The following is a 20,261-nucleotide window of genomic DNA, read 5'->3' on the forward strand; positions in this document are numbered from 1 at the left end:
GTAGAAATGACAGGACTTGGCAATTAGATATGTGAGATAAAGGAGAGTGAGGAGTTGAATAATTCAGAATTATGAATTTGGGAGACTATAGAAGGATGATAGTGCTTTCAACAGAAATAAGATATTTGGATGAGGTATGAGTTTAGGGTAAAAGATAATGAAGCTCTTCCTTGACTACAGAACTCTAGCCTTTGGTTTTAGAGTGTACCCCCAACTGATTTTTTTCCCTGACTTTTAGATAGAATTTTGAGATATGACTTTACTCACATTTGTTATCTTTTTTTTTTCCTCTGGACTCGCAGAAAATGAAAAGTATGTATTGCCTGATTATTTAGCTTCAGTAATTTAGAAACTCTAAAATAACCTAGAAAGCTTCCTAGAGACTCCCTTAGATTTCTCACATGTAATTAAACTTTTATTTATTAAAATGGTTTAGTCCTCAGCTCATATTTGCATGTTGTTTCATCATTAATCCTTGGAAAATAATTACAAGTGCCTTACTAGAGGTATGTTAGCTTGTGTATACGTATATACATATAATATATATGTATATCTTATACATATTATATGTATATATGTGTATTATATATACATATTATATGTATATATGTGTATTATATATACATATATACATATTATATGTATATATGTGTATTATATATACACACACACATACATATATATAATATACACACATACACATACATATATATAATATACACACACACACATACATACAACCTTGGGCTGACAGATGTTTTCAGTCCAGGACGCTTTTCATTGGAGGATTTATTTGAAGGTGGTTTTTGAGAATGAAGCAACTAAAAGACCATGAAGCCTTTGAGACCTTATCTTTCATTGGAAATAGTGCCAATTTATGTACTTTACTGTAAAGATGGGCTTCTTTGTAGAGTCAGATGACTATTCTGAAAAACTGGGATTTGAGGACAATGTATGGCATCCAATGGCATCCATATGTGCTGCTGTGAGGTTTGGTGATCAGAAAATGTAACATTATCTTTTGATAAAAAGCAGTCTGGTGGGAGTGAAATTCAGGATCCTGAAACCAGCCCTTTTTAGGACAGTATGATTTTAGTGTTTAACATGGACTAAAAGTTTGATATTTTGATGAGTGGTTCTGAGGACTTTATTGTAAAAGTATAAGCCTTTTCAACTAGAACTTGCCTGAACACACTAAATATACTGGGTAGGAAAGTCGTAGTGGTTTTGAAGAAGTACAAGATCAAGTCTTTTTTTATTTTTAATATAGGCCTAGAGATCATTCTTCTAACTAGTAACAAGTATGAAATCAAGATTTAGGCAATTGGAAAAGAAATCAGCTACAAATGCTTAAAATCTTTGTATTTGAGGATTGTAGTATTTACTTTCAGTCAATATTCCATTTAGATGGTAATAATATATGCAAATGTAGGATTGTGTGAGGGATTTTTCCAGCTATGATATTCTCAGGATTATAAGACTCTAGAGTTTTAAAAAATGGGTTTTGGAGACATGTTTGCATTGTCATTTCATAACTGATTCATTCTGTCCCCTCCCCTCTCTTTTTCTGTATCTGTATCTATCCATCTGTCTTATCTATCTCAGTCTTAAAGGCAGAAAACCTAATCAGACACTGGTGGGTGCGTGAGTACAGGAAGTTACAGAGAAACCTAAGCTTCTTGGCAGATGAATTACCATAGCAGAATGTACTGGACTGACAAAAGGACATGGGCTTATTTTTTTGCCAGTAGTAATTCTGATCATATTTTTCATTTAGTGTTAAACAAGGAGCATAGCTGAAGATACAGATAGCAATCTTTTTCACTGTTCCTCCCCCACCAAATAAAACAAAACCTGAAGCAAAACAAAAACCAGGTCCTGGGGATCCTGGCACTGGTATAGCTTCAGTGGCTATACTTTCCATGAAACCAAGTTCCTACCTAATGATATCATCATTCAGTTCCCAACTGCTTATTTTCCCAGGGTCTTGTGGGGTGGGTGATTATTTTATTGATTTCCTATACTGCATGCTAACAGACTCCACCCCACTGAAACTCATTTGTACTTAGTTAAAGATAGTTAGGGGAAGCTAGGTGGCACAGTGGATAGAGCATCAGCTCTGGAATCAGGAGGACCCGAGTTCAAATCCAGTCTCGGATACTTCCTTGTATGACCCTAGGCAAGCCACTTAACTCCAATTGCCTCAAAAAAAATCACCCTAAGATTTAGTTATACTTGTCATTACTATAAGTAAATTTTGGATTCAAAAGAAAACTAGTTTTGGCCATGTTGAGTTTGAGTTGCCTCCAAGATATCTATTTTGAAGTACTCAGTAAGCATTTGTTGATAAGTAACTGAAGCTCGGGGGACTTCCTGAAGATAAAGAGTTACTGAATATGGAGGGTTTTGTGAGTCATTTCTGTGGAAATGATAATTGAATCTATGGCAGTTAATGAAGTCACAAAAAAAGAGAGTGTAGATAGAGAAAAGGGCTTAGGACAGAGTTTTGGGGAATATCAAAAATTAGACCTGATAAATATAAACCAGGAAGTGAAAAGGAGCAGTTAGACACATGAGAGAACTGGAAGAGAAAGGTATCATGAAAGCCTAGAGAGGAGAGAGTATACAGAGGCAAGGGTGGTTAGCATTGTCAAGTGCATTTGCAAAATATTTATAATTCTTTTTTATTCTTATTTTGTAATCACCAGAAAAATGTCATGTCTAAGTTGTTTTTTTTTTTTAACAGTTTACCAAGGTTTAAAAAAAAATGTCTTTTGCTAGATTTCTCTAATTCTGAAAAAGATACCTTAAGGTTCCCTTTTATTACAGTTTTGTTCTCTATCTTTTTAATTCTATTAGCTTTTTCATTAAGTACTGAGTTACAATCTGTGCATCTATATTAAGTAATGAAAATATTATGTATAGTACCTTTACATTTAATGTGGTTTTCCTATTTAATTTAACCCTGATTATTTTTATTTTTGCCTGCTACCACACAATTTTGGAGTTGACCTCCAAATAAATTTTATAATAATTTTTTCCAGTCCATCATTCTTTCTTTATGTTGCAATGGGTGTTTATTGTTAATAGCATATTGTTGGAGTCTGCTTTCACTCTCTTCTGCTTTTTGAGTATATTCATCTAATGTTCACAGTTATGATGGTTAATTGGGTATTTCCCTCCATCCTACTAAACTTTCTTCTCTTTCTCTCCCTTTACAGAGAAGAATGTGGTAGAAGGCAAGGAATGTGAATAACCATAGGGATCTATAATTGAAGTGATCTCCTTTATTTCTTATTTCTTCCCTCTTTTCCTTTGTCTAGATTGTGTTGGATCTCCCCACCCCCTTTCTCCTTCCCTCCCATCTACCTTCTTCTGTTTGCCTCTATTTACACTCTCTACAATCTATCTCTGAGATTGACATGTGTGTTGACTATAATTTTTTTTTACCTTCTCTTAAACTCTCTCTCTTCTCTAATTGCTTGTCCTTAGCTTCTCCCCTTTTCAGTTTAATGTATTTCTATGCCAAACTGTTCAATGTTTTGTCTAAATTAGGATAAGAATGTGAGGTTCCTGTGATGCCTATTTTCTCCACTCTTTTTTCTGTGTTTGTGTGCTCTTTATCTCCCACACTCTAATAGTAAGTAAGGATCTACCTTCTCCCCCCTTTCTTGGAGGCAGTTGGGGCTAAGTGACTTGCCTAGAGTCATGCACTAGTCATTGTCTGAAGTTGGATTTGAACTCAGATCCTCCTGACTCCAGGGGTGGTGCTTTGTCTTAGCTGTCCTGACCCCCTTCCAATCAGTCAGAAAGCATTTATTAAGCACTTCTAGGTGCTAAGCAAAGTGCAAAGAACAGGGAATACAAAGAAAGGGAGGAAATATCCCTGGCTCATGCCATTATGTACCTACCTGCGAAAGGCATCTTGCAGATACAGGATTTGAGGTAAGACTTGAACAAAGCCAGGGAGAGAAGGCAGAGATGAGGAAAGAGAGCATTCTAGGCATAGTGGATAGCCAATGAAAAGCTGTGAAGTTGGAATGTCATTGTTGCTGAATCCTGGAGTGCATCGAGGAGAATAAAGTGTGAGAAAGTTGGAAAGGTGGGAAAGGGTTGGAGTAGGAAGAGCTTTAAAAGTCAGAGGATTTTATATTTGGTCTTCGGGGTAATAGGGAAGCATTCTTTGCTTTCTTAAGACCATCAAAACAGAACAAAACTGCTCTGAGGAACCCATCATTATATTATTTAATTCCATCTGTCCTTGGGGTTCAGAAGTACCCTTGTTGCTTCTCCCCTTATTATAATAAATGTGCTTCATTATTGTTTGACACCTTCCAGTTGCTCATGTGTATTTACCTTCCTAGGTTTCTGTTGATGCCTGCGTTTGCGTTTCAAAATTTCAGCTAAACTCTTGTTTTATCAAGGGGAATCCTGGAAGGCGTTCCATTCAGTTAAAGGTCCTTTTCCTTTTCTGGCTTGTATTCTCACATTTTCTTTCCTCATGGTAGTTATTTCTAAGTCTTATGTGATCCTGATTGTGATTCCTTGTTTCTTTAACTCTTTACTTCTGACTTCTTTTCTTGGATCTGCGCTCTGGATTTTGGATATGATATTTCGATATATTCTTGGGAGATTTTTTTTTCCCCTGAGGAAGAAACCATTGGAATATTTTCATTTTCACATTCCTTCTGTTTCTGATAAATTTGTGTGATTATCAGGGATTTTTTTGAAGGGTGAGGAAAGGTATGATCATTTCCTCTGACAAGAGTCTGGTTGTTCTTACATTATTTCTCCTTGATCTTTTTTTCCAGGTCACTTAAAAAATAATAGCTACCTTATTTGTCTTTTTTCAGTGTTATTTTTGTTCTAATATTTCTTGTTCCCTCATTGAGTTTTGCATGCTCCATTCTCATTTTTCATAAATTGAGCAAGTTTTCCCCCCTTTTAAAAAAATTTATTTTTTAAATGAATATGTTCTTCCATCCCCACAAGAAAGCAAGAAAAGCAAAATCTCCTTTTGCATAAGTGTATACTCAAGCATATACATTCTGAATTAGTTTTTGAAAAAATGTCTCAATCTGCGTAAGTCCATCACTCATGGTTCTCCAGAATTATGGTTGGTCATCACATTGATCAGATTTCTTAGGTCTTTTTAAGTTATTTGTCTTGACAGTGTTGTGATCATTGTGTAAATTATTTTCCTGGTTTTGCTCACTTCATGCCATCAGTTCATATAATTCTTTCCCTGTTTCTCATGTTTCATAATTTCTTAAGTATAGTAGTATTCCATCACATACATGTACCATAACTTGTTCAGCTAAACAATGAATATCACCTCAGTTTTCAGTTTGTCACCACGAAAAGATCTGCTTTAAATATTTTTGTATTATAAAATCTTTTTCCTCTTTGATCTCATTTGGGGTATAAATCTAGTAGCAGTGTCAATAGGTCAAAAAGTATGCACAATTTAATAGTTTTTTGGTCATAGTTCCACATTGCTTCCCAAAATGACTGAACCACCAGTTCTAGAAGTGCATAGTTGTATTTGTTTTTCCAAAGTCCCTACCGCATTTGTAATTTTCTTTTTTTTGTCAGCTTAGCCAATTTGTTGAGTGTGAGGTGAAACCTCAAGAGTTGTTAAAATGTGCATTTTTCTAGTTATTAGTTATTTAGATCATGTTGATTGCTGACTTGGATTTCTTTGAAAACTGCCAGTCCTTTTGATGAGGACTGGAAGTGGGGTGTGAGATCCCTACAAACACCAGGGTTACCAGGGGCAGGTCATCTATAGAAGAATTCACAGACTCAAGCATTGTTGAAGTCAAGGTAAAGATTTGTTACGCTTTTCAGTTGGCAAGAGTTCTTAAGGAACCTGCAACCTTAAAGGGTTTGGGGGAAAGTTTATATAGGATATTCCGTAGTATCACTTGTGCCAAATATGCTAACTAGGTGTTTTGGGGTGGAATTAGGGAGTGGTTAAGGAGTGGTCAGTGCTTAAAGGAACATGCACTTTTGGTATCTACTGCACAGGTATTTTACCCAAAATTCATTGGGAAATAGCCCAAGGCGGGGCTTACCTGGAGGTGTGGTTTTAGGCCTGAAACATCACTAAGTCAACCAGTAGTCAGGGCTAGCTCAGAAAAACCAGGTTATTCCCATCAATGTCTTGTTAGACAAGATAAATGTAAGGGGGAGTATAGGTATGTCCAAGCCTAGGATACATTTGATTGGTCAGTGAGTAGTAAATGTCATTATGACCCAGCATACAGCTGGTTAAGCCAGTACACAGCTGGTTAAGCCTAATGAGTTCTGTAGGTGCAAGGGAGATTATGGTTGTTGCTGGGGCAAGCTGTGTCCTTGGACTAGGGAGAAACTGCCTGGGATAGTGTTTTGAGGCTAGGGAGAAATGTGATTTTTAAAGGAAATGTGATTTTAGAATTGGGGTCCAAGTGCATGCACCCAAGCACCCCATCACTTTGACCATTTTTCATTTGGGGAGTGACTCTTAATCTTATAAATTTGAATTAGTTCTTTATACATTTGATAAATGAGACCTTTTTCAGAACTCCTAGTTCTTCTTTGCTCTCTGGATCACCTTAGAGTACTTTGGGTTCTACCATTGATCCTCTAACCCCCATCTTGGTCTGATTGCTTCCAGCGCTCGACCCAAGCGTGTTGTCACAAACCTGGACATTTTCTACCTCTCTCCCCCTCCCTTTACCCACCTCAGTTCTCTGAGTTTCCTCATATCCCTTCTTCCTCTTTTTTACTCCCTCCCTGGATCCTCCTTTAGGTTTCAGGAATCCTTGTACCATCTCCGATTGAAGTACTGTCAGACTTCCAGCTTGTTGAAGTGTGTTTGCACTGATTTCTCTGATGAGATCCCTTTCTTAATGTCTATAGGCTTCTGGTTTGCTTTTTTCCTGTAATCTAGGCTGGTTGAAAGTACTTATTGTTATTTCTCTTTGTAGTTCTTGGTCATTATCTGATCTAGTGACATTTTTAGATCTTTGCTGCTGGAGTATATATGAGAAAGCTAGACTCCTCTACAATCTATCATGCTGTTATTTTAAACCTAAAGAAAATATTATGAGGAAAGAATCAACAATATAATGAATATATGGAATAAGGATGAAGAATAACTATATTATACTTACTTTTTAAAGGATGTACAGGGCAGGGAATTATTTTGGGGAGTAAATGAGTTGGGATTTAGATATATTGAATTAGAGGTGATGAGATATTTAGGTGGAAATATCCAGCGTGTAGTTAGGGATTTGGGACTGGAACTCAGGACAGTTTGAGGGATCATCTCTGTAGAGGTGATAATGGAAATTTTAATAACTGAAACCATAATAGTACTTTAACATTTCTCAGAAAGAGAGTTTATACACAACCTTCCCCCATCATAGAAATGAACAGCATTCAATTCATCTCAATAAACATTTATTTTGCCTCTTATACTGCCATTATACTGGATGCAGAAGGTACAAATCTGATTAAAACAGATGTTTTGAAGGTGCTTTTGTTGTTCTCATAGGACTGAAGATTGAATGTTAAAGTTTTTCCTTTATTTAGGGGTTGGAAAGTAAAGTTGGACTTCAGCAAAAAGAAACTATAAGCATTGACTAGAGAAGTAGGAAAAGAAGCAGAATAGTAGATAGTTTAGAATGAAGAGAGTTTTAAGATGTACGAGAGTAATTTATCAGTGACGAGATAAAGCAGAGAGACTAAGGAGAATGAAATGTAAAAAGCTCTATTTTGGTGCTTTCCTAGTCATGGATAATTGATGATGTTGGAAAGAACAGTTCAAACAATGATAGTGATTGGGAAGTTACATTGTGAGGGGAAAGGAAGAGATGCTTGGTGAGGAAATGGTGGCAACAAAGTGCATTACAGTCTTTACAGGAGTTTGTTAGTGATATATAGAGAACTGGGACACTAGCAGGATGTAGGAAAAAATATTTTCAAATTTAAGGCAGACTTGAACACGTTTCAGATAGAGGAGTCAGAATAGAGAGAGAAATAGAAGATTCAAATGGAGGAAGTAATATCCCAGAAAATAGAGCTTGAGAGAAAAGTAAAATTGGAGAGGTTAGCCATTGAAAGGAGTATGAGCACTTTCCTTTGAAGCCAGAAAGTTGGAAAAGAAGATTGTTCAAAGTAGAACTTGGACCCAACTTGGACCTTTTGGAAGCTACTCATGGTAAATGGCTTTGATTTCTCTAGTAAGTTAGAAAATTGGTCATTTGTCAATATTTTCCAGAGTGAGGGGGATACACGAAGCAGGGGGCACTGTAAAGGGGGAAAAAAGAATGGAGTGATCCAGCAAATTAACTCTAGATGAATAAAAGGATTGTTAAGTTGCAGAGCTAAGATATGTTCCAGGCCCTCCCTGTAGGAGAAACTTGCGATATAAGACAAAAATGAAACTGTCCTTATTCCCAAGAGGCTTTTCTGTTTTCTTAGAAGAAATAACTTACAGAAATAGGATGGGGGGTAGTATTTGTTAGAGCTGGGACTTGAACTTCCAGGTCTTTGAACTTTGAGGCCAGGAAGTATACATAGTATATAGATAAAAAATTTGTAAACAGAAGTAAATACAAGGAAATGGGGCAGCTAGCAGTTGGGGAAATCACAAAAGGTTTCATTTGCCACTGTAGCTGTGCTTAAAGGAATCTAGGGATTCTAAGAGTCAGGTGAGGAAGAGGGAGCACATCCTAGGCATAGAGACAGCCCTTGTAAAAGTCACAGAAATAGGAGATAGAGTATCTTGTATGAGAAAAAGCAAAATGGCTGATTTTGGTGGATTGTAGAGTATATGAAGGAGAGTAACATACACTAAACCAGAAAAGATAGATTAGAGCTGTGTTCTGAAGATCTTTAAAGATCAAACAAGTAGTTTTTGATCCTAAACACAATAGAAAATCACTTCACTTTATTGAGTTAGAATTGTGAATTGGTCAAACCTACACTTTGGCAGCTGTGAAGAAAATGGTTTGGAGAAGGGAAAGCCCCCGAAGCAGGGAAACTACTTTTTGTCTCCAAGCACCAGATGAGAGTCTGATCTAGAGAGTTATGACAGTGATGAGAGATGTCATTCAACATTTGGCAACTAATGGGAAATGTGGAGTGAGGGAGAGGGAGGAGTTGAAGGTGATAGAGTTTGTGAATGTGGATGATTGTAAGGATAGTGGTTCCCTCAACAAAGCAAGGAAAGTTCAGAAAAGAGGTGGGGTTGGAGGGAGAATGAAGATAATGAAGTCTGTTTTGGAAATGTGGAGTTTGAGATTTTTTTGGGACAGCCAGTTTGAATTAGCACATAGGGAGTGTTGTAGGATTGGAGCTCATGAGACACATTAATGCTGGGTATGTAGATCTGGGAGTTAACTGCATAGAGTCAATAACTGTCCAGATGGAACTTAATGAAATTATCAAGAAAGTGAATGTAGAGAGGAAAGAGATGAGGGTGTAGGATATAGTTTTGCTTTGTACAGCTATGATATGAATGTTAAACTAACAAAGGAAATTGAGAAATAGCCATACAGATTGGAAGAAAAATGAGAGAGCAATGTCTCAAAAATCCTGAGAGACATTTGTGTCCAAGAGAATATGATCAGCAGTGTGATAGAAGAATTGAAATAATATTGGCTGGTCAATGAATGGCCTGAAAATGTTATTGGAAGTAAAATAGAGGGCAAAGCATCTGTAAAGCATCTGGTATCATCTGTAAACAGTCAAATCCTAACAAAAAATGATCTAAGGATTAATATAACCTCCTCTATTCATATAGTAGAATGAGGAGCTAGTGTGAAGAGTGTTAGGTGGATATATGTACACCCTTTAAAACTTAAATTGATTATATTTTGTATAGTCTTTATATATGCATATGTAAAAAATTATACCTAACATTCCCATAACAATTTCTTGCTTGGCATCATTTATTATGCTAGGTAATTTTTTTTGTTTGTTTTAGAATGAAATGTAGAATAACTGAATCATGAATATTTAAATTTTTTATAAATGACTGATTACATACCAGTCTTATGAGATATTCAAGCCTAGCTGTGTTAGATGAATAATAAGTATCTGGTGGGAAGTAAATGTTTCATAAAGAAATTTTAATCACAATTCAAGGAATAGCACTCTTACTCAAAATGAAATAATAAATTATATTTGTGATTAGAAATAGACTTAAGATCTTTCAGAATTTATGCGTGAATAGGACATTACTCTGGACCTTTTCCATGTGGCAGTGTATTCTGTTTGGTTCTGGTAATATACTAAATAATATTTGTGTATGAGTATGTTACGTGAAGGAAAGATGTTTTTCATCATTAGCAAGGGAGAGTATGGAAGGCATTAAAAAGGTGAGTTAATTTTCACTATAGCTTGAAAGTTTTATTTTTTTACCTTGTAAATATTATACTAATATATTATTGTGGAGAATTAAACTCTTGTGTTTCTGTGTTTAATAGATTGTAGTTTTAAAAATTTATTTTATTTTAAATGTTTGATTATTTTAAAATTTTGTAGCCAGTGAACTTAAAATCTGTTTCAAAAGCAACTAAAGTACATTTGTGCAAAACACTTATCTAGTCAAAAATAGGTAAAAATGCCTTAAAATTCTGGCATTCATTTGTTTTATTTTTGTTTGTATTTTTTTTCTCAGTTTCCATTACAAAGAGTAGTGCAAAAACACAATCTTCCCCTTCCAAAGTGACCCGGCGTTCAATGCAGTCTCCACAGAAAACTGCTCCAATACCAGCACATCGGGGCAAGAAACCAGGTCGGGCTAAACCACCTGGACAGACATCAGTCCCCAAGAAGGGCAGGTCTCCTAAAAATGTTTCCCTGACAAAAAACATCTCTCACACTGAAAATCTCAAAACAAGAAAAAAAGGCCTAAAACCAGGAAGAAAGGTCAGTTGTACCTACTGCTCTTTAATTTATATTGCAGTTTTTTGTAGTGGCTTATTGTTTGTAACATGCTGTTTAGAAGTTTATCTGCAGTTATAAGTCTCTTTTAATAATTCAGATGATATCCTGTTTTCTCATATATGCCATCCATATTTGGTAGTTTTTTTTTTTTGCTGCAAAGTTAAGTGAGACTTTAAATAGTGTTTGTTCGACTTCTTAAAAACCACACTGAAATTTGTGTGTGGGTGTATTTTCTTTTAAAGCCAGCACCTTTTAAAACTCAGCTTTCTTCAAACAATTTATGCTAGATGTGTGTAGCATTTTAAAAATGTAGAATTTATACAATTTTAAATTTAAATGGGAGCTTAATTTTATTGTGCAGGTGTTTCTGATTTTATTGAGAAATATCCAAGAATATTTGCATCAGGCTAATGTCAACCCCAAAAAAGTGGCCTTTGTGGGGAATGTAATGTGGCACAACAACTTGAAGGAAAGAAACTAAAAAATCATAGTTCTAATTTTTTTGTGCCACATTTCTTAATAGATAAAACATGTACCATAAGTATGCAAAGTTCTTTCGTTTTGTCAGCTATTAAAAGTAATTTGGAAGCTAGGATGAAATCATCCAACTTTGTACTTGTATCTCAGAGATTTGATGTAAGATTTTTTTTTTTAAATTAGAGGACTAACAAATTGCAGTGGTTCCCAGCTTTTTCAAGTATGAAGATCCCTTCTTAACTTAAATCTTTGTTTTCAGAGTACCACTGATAATGACAATAGTTGTATTATTAGAATTTTATTGAGAAGATGATACAAAGCTACTTTGAATCCAGTTTTTTCGAATTACAATAGAACCAATAGTCAGTAAAAATAGTAATACTTTCAAATATGAAACATGATTTACAGTTTACTGATGGTATACTTGCTTTTTTATTAGACTAAATCAGGTTACATATTTTGTTGGAGCTGAATAAAAATCAGTATGACATTTACTTTAGTGGAGAACCCTAGTTAGGAACCACTATCAGTAGCAATTGTTGAGGATTTAGTCATGATGAGGAACTTTTACATATAGGTATGTAGATACAAAATAGTCTATTACTTCTTTTTTTTTTTTTTTTTTTTTTTTTTTTTTTTCTTTGCTCTCCTCTCTTTTTTTTTTTTATTTAGCTTTTAACATTCATTTTCACAAAATTTTGGGTTACAAATTTTTCCCCTTTTCTCCCCTCCCCCCCCAAACGCCAAGCATTCTAATTGCCCCTATGACCAATCTGCTCTCTCTTCTATCATCCCTCTCTGCCCTTGTCTCTGTCTTCTCTTTTGTCCTGTAGGGCCAGATAGCTTTCTATACCCCTTTACCTGTATTTCTTATTTCCTAGTGGTAAGAACATTACAGTTGATCCTAACACTTTGAGTTCCAACTTCTTTAGCTCCCTCCCTCTCCACCCCTTCCCTTTGGAAGGCAAGCAATTCAATATAGGCCAAATCTGTGTAGTTTTGCAAATGACTTCCATAATAGTTGTGTTGTATAGGACTAACTATATTTCCCTCCATCCTATCCTGTCCCCCATTACTTCTATTCTCTTTTGATCCTATCCCTCCCCATGAGTGTTGACCTCAAATTGCACTCTCCTCCCCATGCCCTCCCTTCTATCATCCCCCCCCACTCTGCTTATCCCCTTATCCTCCACTTTCCTGTATTGTAAGATAGGTTTTCATACCAAAATGAGTAGGCATTTTATTCTTTCCTTTAGTGGAATGTGATGAGAGTAGACTTCATGTTTTTCTCTCACCTCCCCTCTTTATCCCTCCACTAATGAGTCTTTTGCTTGCCTCTTTTATGAGAGATAATTTGCCCCATTCAATTCTCCCTTTCTCCTCCCAATATCTTTCTCTCTCACTGCTTGATTTCATTTTTTTTTTAAGATATGATCCCATCCTCTTCAATTCACTCTGTGCACTCTGTCTCTATGTGTGTGTGCGTGTGTGCATGTGTGTGTGTGTAATCCCACCCAGTACCCAGATACTGAAATGTTTCAAGAGTTACAAATATTGTCTTTCCATGTAGGAATGTAAACAGTTCAACTTTAGTAAGTCCCTTATGACTTCTCTTTGCTGTTCACCTTTTCATGGTTCTCTTCATTCTTGTGTTTGGAAGTCAAATTTTCTTTTCAGCTCTGGTCTTTTCATCAAGAATGCTTGAAAATCCTCTATTTCATTGAAAGACCAATTTTTCCCCTGAAGTATTATACTCAGTTTTGCTGGGTAGGTGATTCTTGGTTTTAGTCCTAGTTCCTTTGACTTCTGGAATATCCTATTCCATGCCCTTCGATCCCTTAATGTAGAAGCTGCTAGATCTTGTGTTATCCTGATTGTATTTCCACAATACTTGAATTGTTTCTTTCTAGCTGCTTGCAATATTTTCTCTTTCACCTGGGAGTTCTGGAATTTGGCCACAATGTTCCTAGGAGTTTCTCTTTTTGGATCTCTTTCAGGCGGTGTTCTGTGGATTCCTTGAATATTTATTTTGCCCTCTGGTTCTAGAATCTCAGGGCAGTTTTCCTTGATAATTTCATGAAAGATGATGTCTAGGCTCTTTTTCTGATCATGGCTTTCAGGTAGGCCCATAATTTTTAAATTGTCTCTCCTGGCTCTATTTTCCAGGTCAGTTGTTTTTCCAATGAGATATTTCACATTATCTTCCATTTTTTCATTCTTTTGGTTTTGTTTTGTGATTTCTTGGTTTCTCATAAAGTCATTAGCCTCCATCTGTTCCATTCTAATTTTTAAAGAACTATTTTCTTCAGTGAGCTTTTGAAGTTCCTTTTCCATTTGGCTAATTCTGCTTTTGAAAGCATTCTTCTCCTCATTGGCTTTTTGAACCTCTTTTGCCAATTGAGTTAGGCTAGTTTTCAAGGTGTTATTTTCTTCAACATTTTTTTGGGTCTCCTTTAGCAGGGAGCTGATTTGCTGTTCATGCTTTGACTTCATGTCTCTCATTTCTCTTCCCAGCTTTTCCTCCACCTCTCTAACTTGATTTTCAAAATTCTTTTTGAGCTCTTCCATGGCCTGTGCCCATTGAGTGGGCTGGGACACAGAAGCCTTGATTTCTGTGTCTTTGCCTGATGGTAAGCATTGTTCTTCCTCATCAGAAAGGAAGGGAGGAAATGCCTGTTCACCAAGAAAGTAACCTTCTATAGTCTTATTTCTTTTCCCTTTTCTGGGCATTTTCCCAGCCAGTGACTTGACCTCTGAATATTTTCCTCACACCCACCTCACCTCCTGATCCTCCCAGCCAGTGTTTGGGGTCTGAGATTCAAATGCTGCTTCCAGCCTCAGGGCTTTGGGCGGGGGCAGGGCTGCTATTCAGTGTGAGATTAAATTCAGATGCTCAGGTGAGGGCAGGGCTGCCTCTCAGGCTCAGTTCCCTCAGGGAGTTTATGCACAGACCTTCAACAATGGATCCAGGCTCCTGCCTGCTTGGGGAGCCCTGGTCTGCCGCTGCCCCTCAGCTTCTGTCTCCCGAGGGGGCCCGAGCCATGGGGGCACCCCACTCCCCCCTCGACCCGCCAAAGGGACTCTCTCACAGACCCCCGTCACCTGTGGGTGGAGGTACTTGTGCGGCCGCTGGAGATCCCGTCCCTGAAGCCCGCTCGGATCTGTTCCTCTCGGTGCCGCGGCCACGGCAGGGCTGTACTCAGCTCCCAGTCCTGGCGCCCAGTCCGCAGCACGAAGGACCTTTTACGAGAGGTTTGCAGGTCTCTCCGGAACAGAAATCTCCCTCGCTCCAATGTTCTGTGGCCTCTGGGTGCAGAATTCGCCGTGAGTTACTTCTTTGTAGTTGTTCTATGGGTTGTGGGTTCGGAGCTATGTGTATGTGCGTCTTTCTACTACGCCATCTTGGCTCCGCCCCCTAGTCTATTACTTCTTGAAGAATTAAAGGAAAATTATGTTTCTGAAGCTTTTAATTGGGAAGGTGGAAATTATCTCTATTTTCTAACAGGGTTATTCAAAGAGGACTATGAATTCACTCAATCTTATCTGTCTTACATTGCCATTAAAAAATTTTTTTTTGAGTATACTCTTAAAATATATATTTAGATAGTATTATGTTATACAAGAATTACATTTGTTAAAATCCCTCAAACCCGTTATGCCCTGGTGAGGCATCGCTTAGATATATGAATGAATGATTCTATCTTCAGCTGTCTGTCTGTCTATCTGTTTATGAGGGAGGAGTAGAGTTTTCTTTAAGAATTTACATATTAAAAGGTGGAAAATACAGTTATGGAGACACAGAAGATAATGTCTTTAAAAAACGTAAGAAGATAAATGTAAGCAAAATTTTTTTTTTGAAGTTTCTATAATAAATTTCAATACAAAAATACCCAATAGAATATTCTATACTGGCTATATATCCCATTTTATTGAAAAGAACAATATAAAATATAGGCTTTTTTTTTTTTTTTTGTCTTTACCATGTAGTAAAAGAGTCTGAAGGAAAGAATTAGAGGGAGGGAAAACTTCTTGATAGATCCAGCACAATAATGAAAAAATTATCTTGAATCTTTTTTGGGTAGAGGAGGCAAAGTAATCAGAATTCTGAAGTAACATTTATTATAAATGCCTTGTGGTCTTTATGTCAGAGAATAACCTTTTATAGTTTGACATTCTGGGAATTATGAAAATGTTTTGGAAAGTGAAATTGTCTTATTAATCACCTTATATTAATAGCTTGTAAACTTACCTGTATTAGTTTTTCTGAGAGATTTAACTCTCACATGCCTTTCCTTAATTTCTGAATCTATCTTTGTTCACATTTTTAGAATGATGTGTCATTCTAAAAGTAGATCAGATTTTTCACGTAGGGCTGCTGTTTCTCTGTTCTGCTTTGGTTCCATTTAGTTAGTTAGTGCTTGGTAATCACTTATTTTATTTTCCTTCATCAGAAAGTAAATACTCATATTAAAAAAATTTTCAAGTGCCTTTACTTACACAGTCATTTTAATGAAAGGAGTTATAGTTCATTTGCTACAGTTCTATGTGATGCCTGAACAGTGAACTAGTCCCAAATAATCACAGTTGGGCATCTTCACGGAATCACAAGTTCCCTTGCACTGCTTTTCCGCTTCATTAATAACAACTAATATTAATAAAGTACTTTGACGTTTGCAAAGTACTTTACAAATACTTTAATTTTAGTTTCACAGCAACTCTGGGTGTAATTTACAGATGAGGAAACAGACAAAGGTGAAGTGATTTGCCCCAGGGTCACACAAACTAGTCAGTATCCGAAGTCATATTTGAACTCAGAACTTCTTTACTCCAGGTTCGATGCCTTGTGCACCATTGCACCATCTAGTGGCCTTTAAAATAAATTCATTTCTATAGTGTTTGAATGTTTACAAAGCACTTTCCTTACAAAAACTTCTTGAGGTATTCTGTCCAAGGAGTGTTATCCTCATTTTACAATTAGGCGCATTCTTGTAAAGAGTCTTGCTCAGTTCATCAAGCCAGTAAACAATCTGAGAGCCAGGAGTTGAAACTAGTTTGCTCCAGATCTAGCATTTGTATACCACACAGTGATTATGAGGCCATTTCTATACGTTTTCTAATAAATGGGTTGCAGTATAACATGAATTCTTCAGACTGTAGATATTTTTCCATTCGGTTCAACAAAAGTGCTTACTTGTATGCAAGAGACTGTGCTAGGTGCTGGCAATGCAGTGGCAAAAATAAAATAGGTCTTACTTTTAAAGAGGCTATTCTATGATAGGGTCACAACATGTACATAAGTAACTAAACACAAAATATCTACAAAGTAATTTTGAGAATGAAAAAATGCTAAGAAGTGAGGAGATTAGGAAAGGCCTCCTGGGGAGGTAGCATCTGAGCAGTTCCTTGAAGAAAGCCAGGGACTTTTCAGGAGGGAACAGAGAAAGAGTTTATTCCATACATGGAGAGGAACACATGTGCCCCAGGAAGGTGGGATATAGATTGTTGTGTCTTGGGAACACTTAGCAGGCCAGATTGACTGAAATAGAGACTATATGGAGAAAGAGTAATATGAGAAAAGACTGAGAAGATTAGGTGACAGAATGAAGGCTGACTTACCTCTGAGGTCTCTTCCAGCTCTTAATATTATGATGCTATACTTGACCTGTGACCTTTTTTCCTTCAAAGCACATGTCAGACATTGCCTCCAACATTGTTGTTGTGGTGTTCATCCTTAGTTTTCAAAGAGGACCATGACATCAGAGAAATGATGACATGAGATGCACTTGACTTTGTTTTGAGTGAGGGAGGGTTTTGTAAGGTCACCAGCTTTACTTTCTCCCCCTGAGCCATCTGGATCTAGTGACCAGATATTCATTAGGATGACTGGAGATGGCCCAGGATGCACTGGGAGACCTTGGCCAATTCAGGTACTCACTTAAAGTGAGGTAATGACCATTCAGTGAATAAATCTCTTTAAAAGTAGTCATGGGGATGGCCCCTTTAATAGAAAACAAAAAAATAAATAAAAGATAAGTCACACTGGGAGGGTCGGGACCAAGTGGCACAGAATCCAGATTGTTAGAGAAGTTAGGGGAGTTACTGGAAGAAACAGAAAGCAAAACTGTTACTAGTGGGAAACTTCAACTGCTCCCTCTCAGAACTGGATAAACCTAGTCACAAAATAAACAAGAAAGAAGTTACAGAGATAAATTAAACCTTAGAAAAGTTAGATATGATAGACATCTATAGAAAATTGAATGGGAGTAGAAAGGAATAAACCTTTTCCTCAGTGGTACATGGTACTATGCAAAAACTGACCATGTACTGGGGTATAAAAACCCCAGAATCCAAGGCAGTAAGGCAGAAATATTAAATGTATCCTTTTCAGAACATGATTTAATAAAAATTACATGTAATAATGGGCCATGGAAAGACAAACCAGAATTTAATTGGAAATCAAATGATCTGTTCTAAAGAATGAGTGGGTCACACAACCAATCACAGAAACAATCAATCACTTCATCCAAGAGAAAAACAACATTGAGACAACATAGCAAAACTTAAGGGATGCAGCCAAAGCAGTTATTAGGGGAAACTTTGTATCTCTAAAGGCTTACTTGAATAAAATGCATAAAGTTCTTTCATAAATCCTCCAGTTATTCATGCCTAGCCCCCAAATTACGTTGTATTTGTTTTGTTTCTATAGGTACATTTCCCTCTATAAGATGCAAGCTCCTTGAGGGCATGAACTTTCTTTTTTTTTTTTTAAATTTTCAGCATTTAGGGTTGTGTATGTATTTAGTAATTTTACTTGTTGATCGATTGATCTTAGGCAGATTTCTACTTTTCTCTGGGCCTTGATTTCTTCCTCTCTATGGATGGCAACTTGGGGAAGAAAACGGGAATTAAAGGGGAGCTGCCACTATCCCCAGGTCTCCAGAACTGCATATGCACGTGTTGATCCAAATTGAGCCTCATAGTATAATGGACTACACGGACATAGACTGACTGTGTTGTCTTTCAATACTAGGATGAAGTTATCCTGCTAAAGCAGTGTCTTTAGGACCCTGAGAATATCCTACACGTTGGCTAGGTATTGGAGGTTCATCGGAGATGGCTAGTTCAGAATCTTATTTTGGAGGGATGGGGATTGTACAGTACCTACAGTTAGTATGTTATATTGGTGCAAAATGCACAAGTCAAACAAATTGAAACAGGAACTTGAGAATTGTAGCATCTGCTGAGGGGAAGAGGCTGGAGTACAGCTCTTTCAGAGGGAGCCTGGTCCTTTGAGGAAAGGATTAAGTGCTTATTTTACTACTTGGCTCAGATCAGTTCTACATACTCCAGGATTTTTCTTATTTGGCCAGGGAGGAGAAGGGCCCAGAAGCAGTACTTGGGGGTAGGGATCTTAAATGGGGATAGGGAAAAGCCCAGCTTCCTGCTCCATAGACCCTCTTGGGACCCTCAGATTTCTGGAGCCTTAGAAGGACTTTGATTTTACTGAGCCTGTCATGCATACAAGGAGCACTGCAGGGAGTGCTTTGGTTCACCCTTCGGCTTCATGACATTGTGGTTTAGATGGTAGAGCCCTAGACTTGGAGTCAGGAAGGCTTAGGCTCAAATCTTTCTTAAGAACTAACTAGTTATGTGAGCCTGGGCACATCTGTAAAATGAGAGGGTTGGACCCATGTCCTTTAAGGGTTGGTCCAGCTCTTAAGATGATGAGCCTATGACAGTGGAATATTATCTTGGAATGTACAAATCACAGCCAAATTTGGCAGAAGTGCATCATTCTTTTTGTTTTGAAAAGAAAAATTTCTAAAAGTTTGAGACATTTTGGGAATACCTGAAGGAATGAAAAAATTAAAGACAAGCACTGTGGTATGAGAAGTATTGATGAAATATTCCTCTTAAATATTAAGGTGGAGAGCTATAGATAGAGAATATTACACCTTTAGGATTGGTAGTCAAGTTAGTGGACTTTGTTCAGTCGTTTTCAGTCGTATTCAGCTCTTCTTAACTCCATTTTTCTTTTTCTTTTTGGCAAAGATACTGGAGTGGTTTCCTATTTCTTTTAGTTCATTTTACAAATAAGGAAACTGAGAAAGAGTTAAAATGACTTATCTGGGTCACACAGCTAGTAAGTCTCTGAGGCCAGATTTGAACTCTGGAAGTCTTTCTGACTCCACAACTAGTGGTCCATTCACTGAGCCACCTAACTACCTAGCTTATTACTGTAGGCAAGTCACTTGGCCTCACTAAGTTTCAGTTGCCTCATCCATTTCAATAAGGAATTTAGACCAGATAATCTCTGTGGTTCCTTTTGCTCTGATATCCTTTGATTCACTGAAGAATTCACTATGAGGCAGATGCTTATCTTATGTCTCATCCAAGGGTACCATGGCATTAACACTAAAGATAGTATTAAAGCAAATCTTACGGAGTCTCAGAATTGAAAGAAACTTAAGAGAAGGGGTGGAAATCAATGAAAAAGTACTTAGTGTGTGCAAAGCTAGCTGCCTGCCTAGTTGGCTTTACTTTGATATTTTTCTTTGTTACAAAGGGAGAGTTCTGTAAATGGGTGGGAGTGGCAGTAGCAGTGGCAGTGGTGTGATCATTAAGGGGAAATAACTAGTGTAAAAACCAGAAGGCAGCAATAAGACTTGAGCAAGATTTTTAGATAAGAAATTAGCCCTAAACCCCACCTCACCACCAGATAATTTTGTGAATAAAGCAAACCACAAATGTTCTGTGCCACATTACTTTCCAACAAAACTTTTGATAGGATGCCATAGGTCCACTGAACCTGGAATCAACTCTATCTTCAGATGCTTGTTAAC

General features: G+C 37.0%; 1 protein-coding gene across 3 annotated transcripts in view; it reads left to right on the forward strand.

Moving 5' to 3' along the window:
- Positions 1–20,261, forward strand: part of SCML2 (Scm polycomb group protein like 2) — a 162,098-nt gene that overhangs the window by 83,296 nt on the left and 58,541 nt on the right. For all 3 annotated transcript variants that reach the window (XM_072614216.1, XM_072614217.1, XM_072614218.1), the window contains exon 8: positions 10,673–10,923. In XM_072614216.1, the coding sequence (XP_072470317.1) occupies positions 10,673–10,923 (251 nt within the window). The remainder of the gene's footprint in view (positions 1–10,672; positions 10,924–20,261) is intronic.

Source organism: Notamacropus eugenii, chromosome 5 (genome assembly GCF_028372415.1).
Source record: "Notamacropus eugenii isolate mMacEug1 chromosome 5, mMacEug1.pri_v2, whole genome shotgun sequence".
In the NCBI taxonomy this organism is placed as follows: Eukaryota; Metazoa; Chordata; class Mammalia; order Diprotodontia; family Macropodidae; genus Notamacropus; species Notamacropus eugenii.